The sequence below is a fragment of the Schistocerca cancellata genome, chromosome 9, assembly GCF_023864275.1.
Source record: "Schistocerca cancellata isolate TAMUIC-IGC-003103 chromosome 9, iqSchCanc2.1, whole genome shotgun sequence".
NCBI classification, from domain to species: domain Eukaryota; kingdom Metazoa; phylum Arthropoda; class Insecta; order Orthoptera; family Acrididae; genus Schistocerca; species Schistocerca cancellata.
This window is the reverse complement of record NC_064634.1, coordinates 25,978,565-25,995,074: the sequence shown is the minus strand read 5'-3', so window position 1 is coordinate 25,995,074 and position 16,510 is coordinate 25,978,565. Positions and strand designations below refer to the sequence as shown.

Below are 16,510 nucleotides of genomic sequence, written 5' to 3'. Positions count from 1 at the left end.
GATTGATTGATTCGAGAAATTGTCAAGAAATGCAGTCCACCAACAAAAGAAGTAGCTTACAAAACACCCATTTGACCCACATGTGAATATATGCTTGACATTATCAAAATAGTGGGTAATCTAGATCTATGCAGAAACAGAAGTAAAACTTCAAACAGCTAAGATCACTACTGTACAGCATTTATTGTGATCACTGGTTTCAGCAAACAAAGCTGCCATCATCAGATCTTCTGCATACATTTCACTGAATCTTGACCAAATGCATATTATATCATATCGTATCAAAGAATCATATTTAATGAACATGAAAACAACAGTATATCAGCAAGCCCAGCATAAAATAACTATTACAGAAAACAAGTACACATTGCACTGATTATATAACCTCATATTTGTACATCAGCAGAATGAAGATTCTTCATTCTGCTGACGTACATCAGTTTCATAGTGACGGAAGAGATGGGAATTTCACCTACAACATTCTTAACTCTGGACAATAAGAACTATTTTTATTATGTACAACCAGCTGCTTTTATCCTCCAGCATCTGGATATCAATATAAAATCAGTTACAGTTAACACAGCTATGACAATATATAGTTATTTACAAAAACACATGAAAATATAATAAATATAATAAAGTTATATGTGGATATACTTTCAAAAATATATACAGACATGTTAACACTGTCATTTCTGACATATTGCCAGTTGGCTTTCTAAAGTGGAAGCACCATATATTACAAACAAGAAGTTTCCCACCTCCATACACTGCTTCCATCTCACTCCCAGTAATGATTTCTTAAAATACAATAATTATTTTTACCCAACCCTGTCCTCCTTAAAACCTCGCATGTGGTCACTATATAATTCACAACAAACGTACCTTTCATGAAGGTTGGAAGTTCTGTAAGTAGTGTGTAGAAACCCCAGTTTTCACTGAAATGGGCAATCATTATTGCCCATACTGGTAATGATGTCAGGAAACGCTTCCATGGTACCACCATGTCCTGAAATAATTTGTAACTAATTCTCAACTGTCTTTGATGTCAAAAATCTCTCTCTCTCTCTCTCTCTCTCTCTCTCTCTCTCTCTCTCTCTCTCTCACACACACACACACACACACACACACACACACACACACACTCACTCTTTAGTTTATGAGGTTTCCACCTAATTTTCAGAACAGGATTCAGAGTATACACTGCAAAATATGAAGTCACACATGGACAAGATAGACATGAGAGCACAAAAATTAATTAATTCTGTGCCTTTATGGTAGAAATGAGAGAGAGAGAGAGAGAGAGAGAGAGAGAGAGAGAGAGAGAGAGAGAGAGAGGGGGGGGGGGGGAGAAAGGGGGGAGGAGGGAGGGTGGGAACACAGCAGGTATTTCATGTAAATAAATTAAGAGGAGATATGATTTGATTTCTAACCATAATGTTAACAGACTGACTGCAAAGCCACAATGGTCATCCACTGCACTGGTTCCATATGGCAAATGTCCAATCACTCTGTGCAAAATTGCCTGAATAGCCTAAACCTGTAAGTTTGGTAGATTATGAAATTACAGGAATTAGCAAAATTTCTGAAATGATGTAACACACAATTTTGTGTGTTGGAGGGATGCTCTAGCTAGATTTTCTATGTGAAGTTACTGAAATTTTTTTCCCACTTAGCACACACACATTGAAACTGATAGAATGCAGACACTTAAAGATGGCAAAAACCATTTGTACTGAATGGGTAATGATCATCAGGTACCTAAAGAAGCGACCATACAGTGGGCAAAATGAATGTAGGAAGACTACACAGAAGTTGAAATTCAGTGTGACATTGATAAAGGTAGCCTACTAAAGTCTATAGTGTAAAAGAAATGAGGGAACTTTACATAAACTAGACATACTGCATAGGGCATAACTTACAATCAATTTTATATTATGAATATTTTTAAATTTGTATTTGTGATCTGTCTACGAAAATGAAGATCTAAGTCTCCTCTTCTCACATTTTCAGTGCAGTTTACATAATCAACTAATATGTACTCACAGGAGGAGAGTGAATTATAAACTAACTACTAAAAAAACTATAAAATAATTTACAAAGTGCATCATTGCGCACAGATCTTTAAAATTACAAAAAAATTGTGAAAAATTCATCAGTGCATGACCACTTACTAAAAGAGGCCCTTCCATTCCGAATTATTTTACACATTCCAGGAGATACTTTATTTCACAATTTAAACCTCTTTTTCTTCCTATTTGGCCTTCCAGACACATGTACCAAGTTTCATGCTCCTTTGGTACACCCTACATCAAACCCTGTGTGTACAAAACCTCCTATAAGACTGTAATTAAGTCAGTTTACTATAAAACATTCACTCTACTCTTCCAGCCACAGCAGCATTCCACCACTGCATTATTCAATCTGCTGCAGCCTTACTTCACCAGCCATAGTAACCTTCCAGTACTGCATCATTCCAACAATAATTACACCACTATCACTGTACAGCAGCATGGCTATACATTTGGCAGTGGTTCTATTTAACATTACACAATAGGATTATTACATTATAGGTGTACCTTACTTAGAACCAACTATTTGAGGTATTCATTCACATGTAAGCATTAGTGTTATACACTGTGATGGTGAAAACAAAGAAAGATATAAGTGCTTTGCCACCAATGTGTGATGGTGAATGGATTTCCCACTAACCTTTTATGAGCTGTTACATGTTGCCATTACACGCAAAATACACTCCTGGAAATTGAAATAAGAACACCGTGAATTCATTGTCCCAGGAAGGGGAAACTTTATTGACACATTCCTGGAGTCAGATACATCACATGATCACACTGACAGAACCACAGGCACATAGACACAGGCAACAGAGCATGCACAATGTCGGCACTAGTACAGTGTATATCCACCTTTCGCAGCAATGCAGGCTGCTATTCTCCCATGGAGACGATCGTAGAGATGCTGGATGTAGTCCTGTGGAACGGCTTGCCATGCCATTTCCACCTGGCGCCTCAGTTGGACCAGCGTTCGTGCTGGACGTGCAGACCGCGTGAGACGACGCTTCATCCAGTCCCAAACATGCTCAATGGGGGACAGATCCGGAGATCTTGCTGGCCAGGATAGTTGACTTACACCTTCTAGAGCACGTTGGGTGGCACGGGATACATGCGGACGTGCATTGTCCTGTTGGAACAGCAAGTTCCCTTGCCGGTCTAGGAATGGTAGAATGATGGGTTTGATGACGGTTTGGATGTACCGTGCACTATTCAGTGTCCCCTAATGATCACCAGTGGTGTACGGCCAGCGTAGGAGATCGCTCCCCACACCATGATGCCGGGTGTTGGCCCTGTGTGCCTCGGTCGTATGCAGTCCTGATTGTGGCGCTCACCTGCACGGCGCCAAACACGCATACGACCATCATTGGCACCAAGGCAGAAGCGACTCTCATCGCTGAAGACGACACGTCTCCATTCGTCCCTCCATTCACGCCTGTCGCGACACCACTGGAGGCGGGCTGCACGATGTTGGGGCGTGAGCGGAAGACGGCCTAACGGTGTGCGGGACCGTAGCCCAGCTTCATGGAGACGGTTGCGAATGGTCCTCGCCGATACCCCAGGAGCAACAGTGTCCCTAATTTGCTGGGAAGTGGCGGTGCGGTCCCCTACGGCACTGCGTAGGATCCTACGGTCTTGGCATGCATCCGTGCGTCGCTGCGGTCCGGTCCCAGGTCGATGGGCACGTGCACCTTCCGCCGACCACTGGCGACAACATCGATGTACTGTGGAGACCTCACGCCCCACGTGTTGAGCAATTCAGCGGTACGTCCACCCGGCCTCCCGCATGCCCACTATATGCCCTCGCTCAAAGTCCGTCAACTGCACATACGGTTCACGTCCACGCTGTCGCGGCATGCTACCAGTGTTAAAGACTGCGATGGAGCTCCGTATGCCACGGCAAACTGGCTGACACTGACGGCGGCGGTGCACAAATGCTGCGCAGCTAGCGCCATTCGACGGCCAACACCGCGGTTCCTGGTGTGTCCGCTGTGCCGTGCGTGTGATCATTGCTTGTACAGCCCTCTCGCAGTGTCCGGAGCAAGTATGGTGGGTCTGACACACCGGTGTCAATGTGTTCTTTTTTCCATTTCCAGGAGTGTATAATGAGACAGTGTTTTCTGTTCTCCTTTACTTTATTTGAAAAATATTTCTTATCGATATTAAAGTTTACTTACCACAATGTGAAAACAAGCCTAGAAACTTCATAACGCACTAAAGGTATGAGCTGATACAGGTCAGAATAATATATATTGCAGACATGAAGTAATGTGTTCCAACACCAGCAGCGATCCCACAACAAACAGAAACTGAATGTTTATCAGTTACACTCGTGCAGTGTAACACCACAAAATGACAGGTATAGACAGTGCTGGTAAGAAGTATTCCCAAAAGCTTTGGGATACCCCTTAGCTGGTGTTTGGTTGGTTTAAAGGAGGAGGGGGGGAGGGGAGGGGGGGAGGGGAGGGGGGCGGTGGGACCAAACTCCTAGATCATTGGTCTCTTGTTCCCGGTAAAATAATTATACAATGGAAAGAAGAAAAGAAAGGAGACGTACAGCACAATAACAGGAGAATGGAAGAACCAGAAGAACAACAGAAGGACAACCAACACTGCCATGGACAAAACAGGAAAGGAAAACCAGAGAGAGAAGCAAGAAACAGGTAGAAGGGATAAAAACAAGAATGCAGATGGCCGTGGTTGGCCGACCCCAAGAATAAAAAGGAAAAGTCAGTCACTCTGCGTCACATTAAAACATCCAGCCTAAAAGCATTAGAGTGGAGAACACAAAAGGACAAAGGCCCTGCCCGAAAACTGACACAGAATGATAGAACCCACCATCGTGTATAAAATTTAAAACTAAATTAGCCGATGACGCATTGTCACATAAAATTAATGGCAACGAGTCTGGTAACTGAAGAGTCTGTTGCAGGGCAGACAGAGACAGACAGCTCTACAAGACAGGGGCCACTGTCAGCCGAGCGCCACACCGACACTGAGTTGGGTCTTCACGGTGCAGGAGGCGGCCGTGTGTCACCCAGGGGTGGCCAATGCGGAGCCAACAGAACCGGCGTCCTTGCGAGAGGCCTGCGTGGAGGTCTTCCACACATTCTTAGTCTCCTTAATCGTAAACAGTTTATTGTGCATACTGTTATGCCATTCCATCTCCCAAAGCCGCAAAACCTTGCAGCGTAGTACTGAACGCAGGTCAGTTGCCGAGAACCCAATCTCCGTTACCGGTTTCCGTGTAGCCTGTTTGGCCAGCCTGTTGGCAACTTCGTTGCCTGGGATTGGGATGTGGCCTGGGATCCAGAAAAACACCACTGAACAACTGGACAGTTCCAGGGCGTAGATGGACTCCTGGATACTCACAACCAAAGAATGACGAGGGTAGCACTGGTTGATAGCTTGTAAGCTACTGAAGGAGTCAGTACACAGAAGAAACGACTCCCCAGGGCGTGAACGGATGTGCTCAAGAGCACGAGATATAGCCACCAGCACGGCATTGAAAACACTGCAGCCATTGGGCAAAGAATCCTGTTCAATATGTCCTCTATGGACTACACGAAGCCGACACGATCGTCAGCCGTCGAGCTGTCGGTATAAACCACTTCGTGGCCTCGGTACATGCGAAGAATCGAGAGAAAGTGGCAGCAGAGAGCCATGGTGTTAACTGAGTCCTTAGGGCCGTGTGAAAGGTCCAGGGAAAGCCTGGCCTAGGTGTTCACCATGGAGGTGTACATGAATGGACCTCAAGTATAGGTGGTAAAGACAACGACCCCAGTTCGGATAGACAGGATCGGACACAAACTGCAATTGGAGCCCTGACCTGGGCGACCGACGCGGGAGATGAACCGCTTTGGGTGGGAAAAGGAGACAGTAATTCGGACACACAGGAGAACTACGAATGTGTGCAACGTAACTGGCCAGCAATTGTGCACACCTAACCTTCAATGGAGGGACTCCAGCCTCCACCAGGATGCTGGTCACTGGACTCATCCTAAAGGCTCCTGTCATTAGCCGAACGCCCCAGTGCTGCAGTGGGTCGAGTAAACGCAATGCTGAGGGTGCTGCCAAACCATAAACCAGACTCCCATAGTCAAGGCAGGATTGAACAAGGGCTCTGTAGAGCTGCAGCTGTGTAGAGTGATCTGCACCCCAGTTGGTGTTGCTCAGGCAGCAGAGGGCATTCAGGTGCTGCCAGCACTTATGCTTAAGCTGACGAAGGTGAGGAAGCCAAGTCAATCAGGCGTCAAAAACCAGTCCTAAGAACCGATATGTCTCCACTACAGTGAGTGGATCATTATTAAGGTAAAGTTCTGGTTCTGGATGAACGGTACGATGCTGACGGAAGTGGATAACACATGGCTTTGCGGCCAAAAACTGGAAACCATTGGCTAGAGTCCATGACTGCACCTTGCAGATAGGCACTGCTCGGCAACACCAGTACTGGTGGAGCAGTACAAAATTCTGAAGTTGTCTGCATACAGAGAAGGTGAGCCCTACAGCTGCTGCTAGACCATTACTGGCCACTAAAAATAGAGATACACTCAATACAGAGCCCCGCAGGACCCCATTCTCCTGGATATGGGGGGAACTATGGGAGGCACCAACTTAGGCATGGAAAATATGAAAAGACGAGAAAATTTGGATAAAAATTGGGAGCGGGCCTCGGAGACCCCACTTGTATAATGTGGCAAGGATATGATGTCGCCAGCTCATGTCATATGCTTTTCGTAAATAAAAAGAGACAGCAACCAGATGTTGGCATCTGGAAAAGGCTGTTTGGATGGCAGACTCGACGGACACAAGATTATCAGTGGTAGGGTGACCCTGGCGGAAGCCTGCTTGACATGGAGCCAGTAAGCCACATGACTCCAGGACCCAAACCAACTGCCGACACAACATATGTTCCAGCTACTTACAAAGAATGTTGGTGATGCTGATGAGCCAACAGCTATCCACATCAAGCAGGTTTTTAACGAGTTTGAGCACTGGAATGATGGTGCTCTCCCGCCAATGTGATGGAAAGACACCATCGCACCAGATCTGGTTGAAGATGATGAGGAGATGTCACTTGTAGTCAGATGAGAGATGTTTAATCATCTGACTGTGGATTTAATCTGGCCCAGGAGCAGTGTCGGGGCAATGTGCAAGGGCACTGAGGAGCTCCCACTCTGTAAACAGGGCGTTATAGGATTCACTGTGGCATGTAGTGAACAAGAGGACTTTCCCTTCCATCCTCTGTTTGAGAGTACTAATTGTGTTCATAACAGAAGTAGTTTGACTGACCTGCCCTAGTTGCATTTACCTGTATAAGTACTATAACAAAGTAGCCACAGAAGTATTCTTGTGAAGGGAGAGATATATACATCTTGACTGTAGAACATTTATATGGTTTTAACTAGGGCAATGTTTAAGATGAGTCAAGCAGAGCAGAGCAACACCCAACAGCCTTCAGCTGTGAGCACTGATGATAATGATGTAGTAAGAAGTGTTGTAGAACCGATCGCTATAGATAGCGCAATAGAACGCCCAGTAGACATGTTATACTCCAACAGAGGCTTGAGCATAGTGCTCAGCAATCGCGACTGCGTTGGTGGAGAGCATGCCATTTATTTTAACACCAGCAACACCAGTCGGGGGTCTGGTACCCAAAAACACGTTTGATCCTTGCCCAGACTTGGGAAGGTCACGTATGAGACCCAATGGCCGAGATGTATCTCTCCCGACACTCCTGCTTCTGTCATTTGATAAGTTGGCAAATGTGGGCACAGAGCCATTTAAAGGCTATGAGGTGCTCCAGCAAAGCATGCCACTTATGCCACTGTAGAGGTTGCCGACACTCCTTAATTGCTTCAGCAACGTCTGGCAACCACCAAGGGACTGCCTTTCTCCAGGGGCACCCTAAAGAGCGAGGCATCACGATTTCTGCCAGAGAAAGGATTGTTGTAGTCACCTGCTCCACCATCACATCGATGTTACCATGTGGGGGAGATTCAACTGTGACAGCAGATGTGAAAGTTTCCCAGTCCACCTTGTTTAAAGCCCATCTGGGCAGGCGTCTGTGAGCCTGATGCCAGGGCAGTGACAGGAAAATGGGGGAGGGGTCACTACCAAAAAAGGTCGTCATGTGCTCTTCAGTGGACAGATGGGAGAAGTCCTGGGCTGCAAATTGATAAATCAATGGCCGAGTAACTACCATAAGCCACACTGAAATATGTGGTGGCCCCAGTATTTAAGAGGCAGAGGTCGAACTGAGACAGTAAGGTTTTGACATCTCTGCCTCGGCCAGTAAGCACAGTGCCACCCCACAAGGGGTTATGGGCATTAAAATCTCCAAAAAGTAGGAAAGGTATAGGGAGTTGATCAATCAGTGCAGCTAATACATTCAGGGGTACTGCACCAACTCGAGGAAGATATACATTGCAGGCAGTTATTTTCTGTGTCGTCCTTATTCTGACAGAACAGCCTCAAGAGGGGTTTGAAGGGGCACAGTTTCACTACAGTCTGAGTTTAGGACACAAACTCAAACTCCACCTGATACTCTATTATAGTCACAATGGTTCCTGTAATATCCTTTATAGCTGTGGCGGCCGGGGGCGGCATTTTTGGGAACCAGGTTTCCTGGAGGGCAATGCAGAAAGCAGGTGTAAAGCTTAACAGTTGCCGTAGCTCAGCCAGGCAGTGGAAAAACCGCCACAATTCCACTGGAGGATGATATTGTGAGACTGTGAAGGCATGGAACATTCAAAGAAGCAGTTTACACCTCAGGGTCACCTGCTGTCACCAAATTATTGCCTGAGCAGTCTATATCCATTGTGTCTGAGGGTCCGGCGAGATCTAGGTCCTTAGTGGATGCCAGAATCTCTACCTCATGAGCAGACACAGAGCTTGTAGGTAGTGGTGGTGGTGTGGGTGCCGCTGCAATTCCCTTGGTCTTGGGGATCTTCTTTTTGGATTTCTCTCACTGCTCCTTGGGTTTCCATGGTTGGGAGGATTTCACTGATTCAGTCTCCAGGACTGAAGATGAGTGTGAAGCCCTACGACCAGCTCCTTTTGGGCTCTTCAGCCACTGGTGGGTGTCATCTTTCCCACTAGCAGAAACCTGGGAAGGGAGTGACCCAAGGGACCCCTTCCTAGTGAGAGGAGCCGAAGAAGACTTATGCTTCTCCAGTACAGAAGTGGGGGAGTGGGAGGGGGTGGGGGGGAGAGGGGTGTTGCTCCCGAAGTATGTGGTGCAGGAGCAACAGGGAGGGAAGTGCCCCCCACCATCAATGAGCAAGTGTAGTTGTTCAGCTCTGAGAGTTGACTGGGGTTGGTGGAACTGATGAGGCTAGAACTGTTGTAGCAGCGGTGTAAGAAGATGTCTTATGTACAGGATGTAAGTGTTCAAATTTCCTCTTAGCCTCAGTGTATGTCAGTCGGTCGAGGGTCTTGTACTCCATGATTTTCCTTTCTTTCTGGAGAATCCTGCAGTCATGAGAGCAAGGCAAATGGTGCTCTCCGCAGTTGACACAGGTGGAAGCGGGGCACTTGGAGTATTGGGATGTGATGGCCGCCCGCAATCTCAACATGTGACACTGGAAGTACATTTAAAGCACCGCATTGGGGGAGTGATATAGGGCTTTACATCACATCAGTAGACCATCACCTTGACCTTCTCGGGTAATATATCACCCTCAAAGGCCAAGATCAAAGCACCGGTGGCAACCTTATTATCCCTCGGACCCAGGTGGACACGCCAAATGAAATGTGCACCTCCCCACTCTAAATTGGCGTGCAGCTCATCGTCAGACTGCAAAAGAGGGTCCCTGTGAAATATGATACCCTGGACCATATTTAAGCTCTTATGGGGTGTGATGGTTACAGAATCATCCCCCAGCTTGTGACAAGCAAGTAACACCCATAACTGGGCAGAGGATGTTTTTTTGATCAAGACTGACCCAGATCTCATTTTGGACAAGCCCCCCACCGCCCCAAACTTGTCCTCTAAAGGTTCCTTGTCAGCTCTCTAACATACAAGGTACCGGGGCAAATAAGAGCCGCTGCCATCCTCAGCCTGACGCTCATGAACGCTTAGAGACTGCTGGTGTTTGACTACCAGCAAGAGATGGTGTACTATGCTTCATCGCGTGTCATCTGCCCTAATGCCACCCACTCCAACCAAGGGCCCTCTCCATGGGTGCCACGCAGCACAGCAAAGGCCATCTGGCAGGATTGCCATTGCCGAGAGTCCCAATGCCCCAGGATCACGGGCATCTACTCCTCGGCATATGCAGGGAGTTAACAGCGCAGGCATCAGCAGAGCGATTCCTGTGTGGTCAGGGGACTACAACCAGCAGGGAACATCATCAGCGTAGAAAATGATACTGCACAGTTGATGGAAAAATACGCACCTAGGAGGGTGACCTCGCCCAACAGTTGGAGAATGAGCAGAAGTGCAGTTCCATGTCGACAAAGGATGCGATAGGTCTCAGCGCTTGACAGACACGATGCACCATGTAAGGCGCACTTCTCCAATTTGCTCGCTCTTTGGGAAAATTTTGAAAAATGGAGGTCAAACCCTACAGAGAACCACATAAAGGCCTAAACATGTGAAACGCCTTTTAGTCGCCTGTTGCGACAGGCAGGAATATCCTGGGCCTACTCTAGCACCCGGATGCGTAGGGAGAAAGCTAGTGGTAAGTATGCTTCCCAAGAACCATTAAAACACCATTGTTGGGTGGGATAAATACTTCCCGCAGTCATGAAAGCTAGAAACTACAGCTGGAGCAGCAGATTGCCACTAGATGCCAGGAATGTACGGAAGTGGTAACACATCACAGCCAATGAATTTGCTAACAAGTAAAATGCTCACTACCAAAGACGAATGTGAAAAGAAGAAAATAAAGAAACAATAAAAAAAAAAGACAGCATCAATTCTTTTAGCAATTTCAGTTAAGACATAGTAAAAGATTAGGAACAAAAATATGGTGGTGTTTCCAAGACTTGGAGTTGTAAGCCAAAAAGCTTTTAGATTTTTAAAAGCAAAAAAATGAGGCGGACAGAAATATGTGTGGAGATTATGATATACTGAATAAAGAAGTAAACTGGTTACAGTATGATAACTGTTGAGAACAAATAATAAAAGAGTTTTGTAACATTTGTCAAACAGAGTTGCCAAATGCAATTGGTCTCAAATCCCAAAGGACAAACAACTGGTGGCTCCCAGTGCACGCTTATTTTTATCAATGCTTAAGAAGACAAGATGTTGGCTAATCTCAGGTAAGATGGAGCCAACACTTTCATTCATTTTTCAGTGGGTTTGTACTCACCTTTGTGTGGAGGAAAAAGAACAACAACTTGAAAAACCACCGTGCATCATTTCTTTCTGGGGTTCATCAAAAAGCCATCATCTTAATTTTTTTGCAATACGCCAGTTTTTATTAGTTCTGATGACTGTTTCATTAACTGGGCTTGTGTCAGTTACAGTGTGGTTCTGTAGTGAAGTGACAAATGCAGAGATTTGTGACACCATTTCTGGTTACTAGTGGAACTTTTTTCCGGTACTGTTTTGTGTACATGAAGAATATTGAGTTCAACCATGATTCAATAAACTGACTGAGATAGTTATTTCTCTCATGAGTGCAAGGTACAGATATACCACTCCTAACAAGACCATGGTACATAAAGTACTGCAGTTTTCAAACAAATATTCAAAATGCTAATTTCATTACTTTTTAATGTCTTCAGTACAACAGGTATGTGTAAGGGATTAACATACTTTATCACTAATATTTAGTCGCACGCACGCGCGCACACACACACACACACACACACACACACACACACACACACACACACACACACACACACACACACACACACACACAAATGATAATAGAAAGTCTTCTGTGAACTATTTTTTTAATTTTATTTACACGACAAATTCCGTAGGACCAAATTGAGGAGCAAATCTCCAAGATCATAAAAGTATTAACAGGAGAAAATAAAATGTTTATGAACCTGAGAAAGAGTCAATCCATAAGTTTAAGTAAATGCAAACAACAATATGACAAGAATCAGCTTAATTTTTCAAGGAACTCCTCAACGGAATAGAAGGAGTGACCCATGAGGAAACTCTTCAGTTTCGATCTGAAAGCACGTGGATTACTGCTAAGATTTTTGAATTCGAGCTGTAGCTTATTGAAAACTGATGCAGCAGTATACTGGACACCTTTCTGCACAATATAACTGAGTGAAATCTGCTTATTCATGGAAATAAGCTAATATAGTTAACAAGAAATGACATTAAAGAATATATGTATTGGGAGGCCAATGTCAAAATACCCAGACTCGTGAACAAGGGTCGACAAGAGGTTTGTGAACTTACTTCACTTATTGCCTGAGCCACCCGTTTCTGAGCCAAAAATATCCTTTTAGAATGGGAAGAGTTACCCCAAAATATAATACCATACCACATGAGCAAATTAAAATAAGCTAAGTAGACCAATTTTTGTGTCAAACGATCACTCACTTCAGATACCATTCAAATAGTAAAAATTGCAGCATTAAATCTTTGAGAAAGATCCTGAACATGGACTTTCCATGACAGTTTACTATCTATCTGAACGCCTAGAAATTTGAACTGTTCAGTTTCACAAATGATATGCCCATTCTGTGAAACTGAAACGTCAGGTTTTGTTGAATTGTGTGTTAGAAACAGTAAAAACTGAGTCTTACTGTGATTTAGCATTAGTTTATTTTCTACCAGCCATGAACTTCAGTCATGAACTGCACTATTTGAAAGAGAGCCAACATTGCACACAACATCCATTACTACCAAGCTACTTTCATCAGCAAACAGAAATGTTTTAGAGTTACCCGTAATACTAGAGGGCATATCATTTATATAAATAAGGAACAGGAGTGACCACAACACTGATCCCTGGGGCACCCCACACTTGACTGTACCCCACTCAGACCCCACATCACAGCCATTCTCATCAACATTGTGAATAATGACCTTTTGCTGTCTGTTGCTAAAGTAAGAGGTGAAACAATTGTGAGCTATGCCCTGTATTCTTCCATAATGGTCCAACTTCTGGAGCAATGTTTTGTGATCAACACAATAAAGCCCCTTAGTTAAATCAAAAAATATGCCTAGCGTTCAAAAGTTTTTCTTTAACCCATCCAGTACCTCACAGAGAAAGGAGAACATAGCATTTTCAGTTGTTAAACTGACTTCTAAAGCCAAATTGTACCTTTGATAGCAAATCGTGTATTATAAAATGATCAATTATCCTTACATACACAGCCTTTTCAATAACTTTAGCAAACACTGATGGCATAGAAATAGCTCTAAAATTGTCTACATTATCCTTTCCTCCCTTTTTGTAAAGTGGCTTCATTACTGAGTACTTTAATCATTCAGGAAACTGAGCATTCCTAAAGGAAAAATTACAAATATGGCTAAATACAGGGCTAACATTTGCAGCACAGTACTTTAATATTCTGCTAGGCACTCCATCATATCCATGAGAGTCCTTAGTCTTCAGTGATTTAATTATCGACTCAATCTCCCCCTTGTCTGTATCACAGAGGAGTATTTCAGACATCAATCTCGGAAAGGCATTTCCCAAGAAAGTTATATGATTCCCTGTAGAAACTAAATTTTTATTTAATTCACCAGTAATGCTCAGAAAATGGTTGTTAAATACTGTACTTATATCTGATATATTAGTAACAGAAATATTTTTACTACGAACTGACTTAACATCATCGACCTTGTGCTGCTGACCAGACACTTCCTTCACAACTGACCATATGGTTTTAATTTTATCCCATGAATTAGCTATTCTATTTGCATACCACATACTCTTTGCCTTCCTAAAAACATTTTTAAGCACCTTACAATAATGTTTGTAATGGGCTACTGTAGCTTGATTGTGACTACTTCTAACATTTTGATATAATTCCCGCTTTGTTCTACATGATATCCTTATCCCACTAGTCAGCCACCCGGGCTGCCTATTACTGCTAGTATCCCATTTAGAATGTTCTAACGGAAAGCAACTTTCAAAGAGCATGAGAAATGTATTAAGGAAAGCATTGTATTTATCATCTATGTTATCGGCAGTATAATCATTCTGCCACACTTGTTCCTTGACGAGGTTTAAGAAACTCTCCATTGCTGTTGGATTAACTTTCTTACATATTCTGTAATTATATGTGTCATTTGTTTGAGTACAAAAACCTTTTAGTGTTAAAATTTGTACATAGTGGTCTGAAAAGCCATTCACCCTTTTACTAACAGAATGCCCATCTAGTAATGAAGAATGAATAAAAATATTGTCTACGGCTGTGCTACTGTTCCCCTGCACCCTAGTTGGAAAAAACACAGTCTGCATCATATCATATGAATTTAGGAGATCCAGCAAATCCTTTTTCTTGCACCATCCTGTACAAAATTTATATTGAAGTCACCACAGACAACTAATATCTGGTACTTCCTACAAAGTGAATCAAGAACCTCCTCTAGCTTGAGCAGAAATGCTCTGAAGTCAGAGTTAGGGGACCTACAAACAAAAACAATTAGAAGTTTAGTTGCACTAAATTCGACTGCCCCTGCACAACATTGAAATATTTGTTCAGTGCAGTACCGTGACATCTATGGACTCAAACAGAATACTATTTTTTATGTACTAGAAGGAGTTGTCTAGGGGAAGCTTCCTCAGTTTGTTTTCAAATTTTACTTTGCTGTCTGTCAGACTTTTTATATCGCTGGATAACTGATGAAAGATTTTTGTTGCAGCATCGCTCACCAATTTTTGTACTAAAGGTAAACTTAATGTGGAGTAATGAATGTCATTTTTTCTGGTATTTTAGTTATATACATCCTTGGTCCTTTTGAAATGGATTGCATTTTTACAAATTTCATAATGGAATCCATACATATTATAAAAATGTATGTATGTATGTTACACATCTACTCCAAAACCATTGGACCAATTTCATCTGAACTCGATACACATATCCCTTACGTCAGTCAACAATCGCTATAGGGGTAAGAACCACTTACCTATCATAGTTCAGGAGACATGAAGTCATAAACAATAAGACGCATGAAAAACTGCCACATCATGTATGACATTTAAATGTATAACTAACTCTATTCACAACATAATTTGCTGACAGTATCCACAAAGTCTGCTGAATCTGACTACACAAATATATCATTGCATGACATGTAGTTCAGGAGGTAAGATGTCAGAAGAACTGAGATACATGAAAAAAATGCCGCATCATGCATAAAGTTTTAATGCATTTATTCGTTACTACTAAGACACTCCTAAAGTTGAGTCAATTTGAGGAAATCCCTGACACCAGGCAGCTTTCTCCCGCAAAGCGCAGATGGCTGTAGGCAAAACCGACAGCCATTTACAAAGCTATGAAAAGGCATTACATGAAGCAGTTGTGCTGTGCTTTCTTAATTTGGATACTGTACTCATACATTTTTAAATTATGCATATTTATTTGTAGGACTGTTTCATAATTTCATAAGCATTTTCACAAATACATGGAAATGAAATTTTTTCAATCTTTCACTACAAACTCAGTTCATTTTCTAATAGAAAACACACACACACACTGAAAAATGCTCCTACCATAGCACAAAAAACAAGAATTAGGGATGGAAAAGAATGGAACTAGTTTTTTGAGCTATCTGGCAGCTTCAAAGAGATTTAAATCAAAACATTTTGAAATATTCATGCTTTTTTACTTGTTTGTATTAGTACCCATGTCATGTAATACACACATAAAAAAATGTTTTGCATAAACTAGGTTCCGAGAGTTCCGGAACCTGTACAGAAAACTGGAGTAGAGATCAAAGTAAACCCCATTTCCACCCTTCTTATTGCTCATGAAAACCACACATTACATGTTGTACCACCATACAGCGAGACCTTCAGAGGTGGTGGTCCAGATTGCTTTACACAACGGTACCTCTAATACCCAGTAGCACGTCCTCTTGCACTGATGCATGCCTGTATTCGTCATGGCATACTATCCACAAGTTCATCAAGGCACTGTTGGTTCAGATTGTCCCTCTCCTCAATGGCAATTCAGTGTAGATCTCTCAGAGTGGTTGGTGGGTCACATTGTCCATAAACAGCCCTTTTCAATCTATCCCAGGCATGTCTGATAGGGTTAATATCTGGAGAATAAGCTGACAACTCGAGTGATATCGCTATCCTGAAGGAAGTCATTCACAAGATGTGCATGATGGAGGCAAGAATTGTCATCCATGAAGACGGATGCCTTGCTAATATGTTGCCGATATGGTTGCACTATCATTCAGAGGATGGCACTGACGTATTGTATAGCCGTTACGGCACCTTCCATGACCACCAGCGGAGTACGTTGGATCCACATAATGCCATCCCAAAACAGCA

The 16,510-nt window shown here is 43.3% G+C and overlaps 1 protein-coding gene across 3 annotated transcripts in view; it reads right to left on the bottom strand.

Annotated features, from left to right (window-relative positions):
- LOC126101581 (vesicular glutamate transporter 1-like) overlaps positions 1–16,510 on the bottom strand; it is a 134,337-nt gene that overhangs the window by 42,722 nt on the left and 75,105 nt on the right. For all 3 annotated transcript variants that reach the window (XM_049912234.1, XM_049912236.1, XM_049912235.1), the window contains exon 7: positions 886–1,009. In XM_049912234.1, coding sequence (XP_049768191.1) covers positions 886–1,009 — 124 coding nt within the window. The remainder of the gene's footprint in view (positions 1–885; positions 1,010–16,510) is intronic.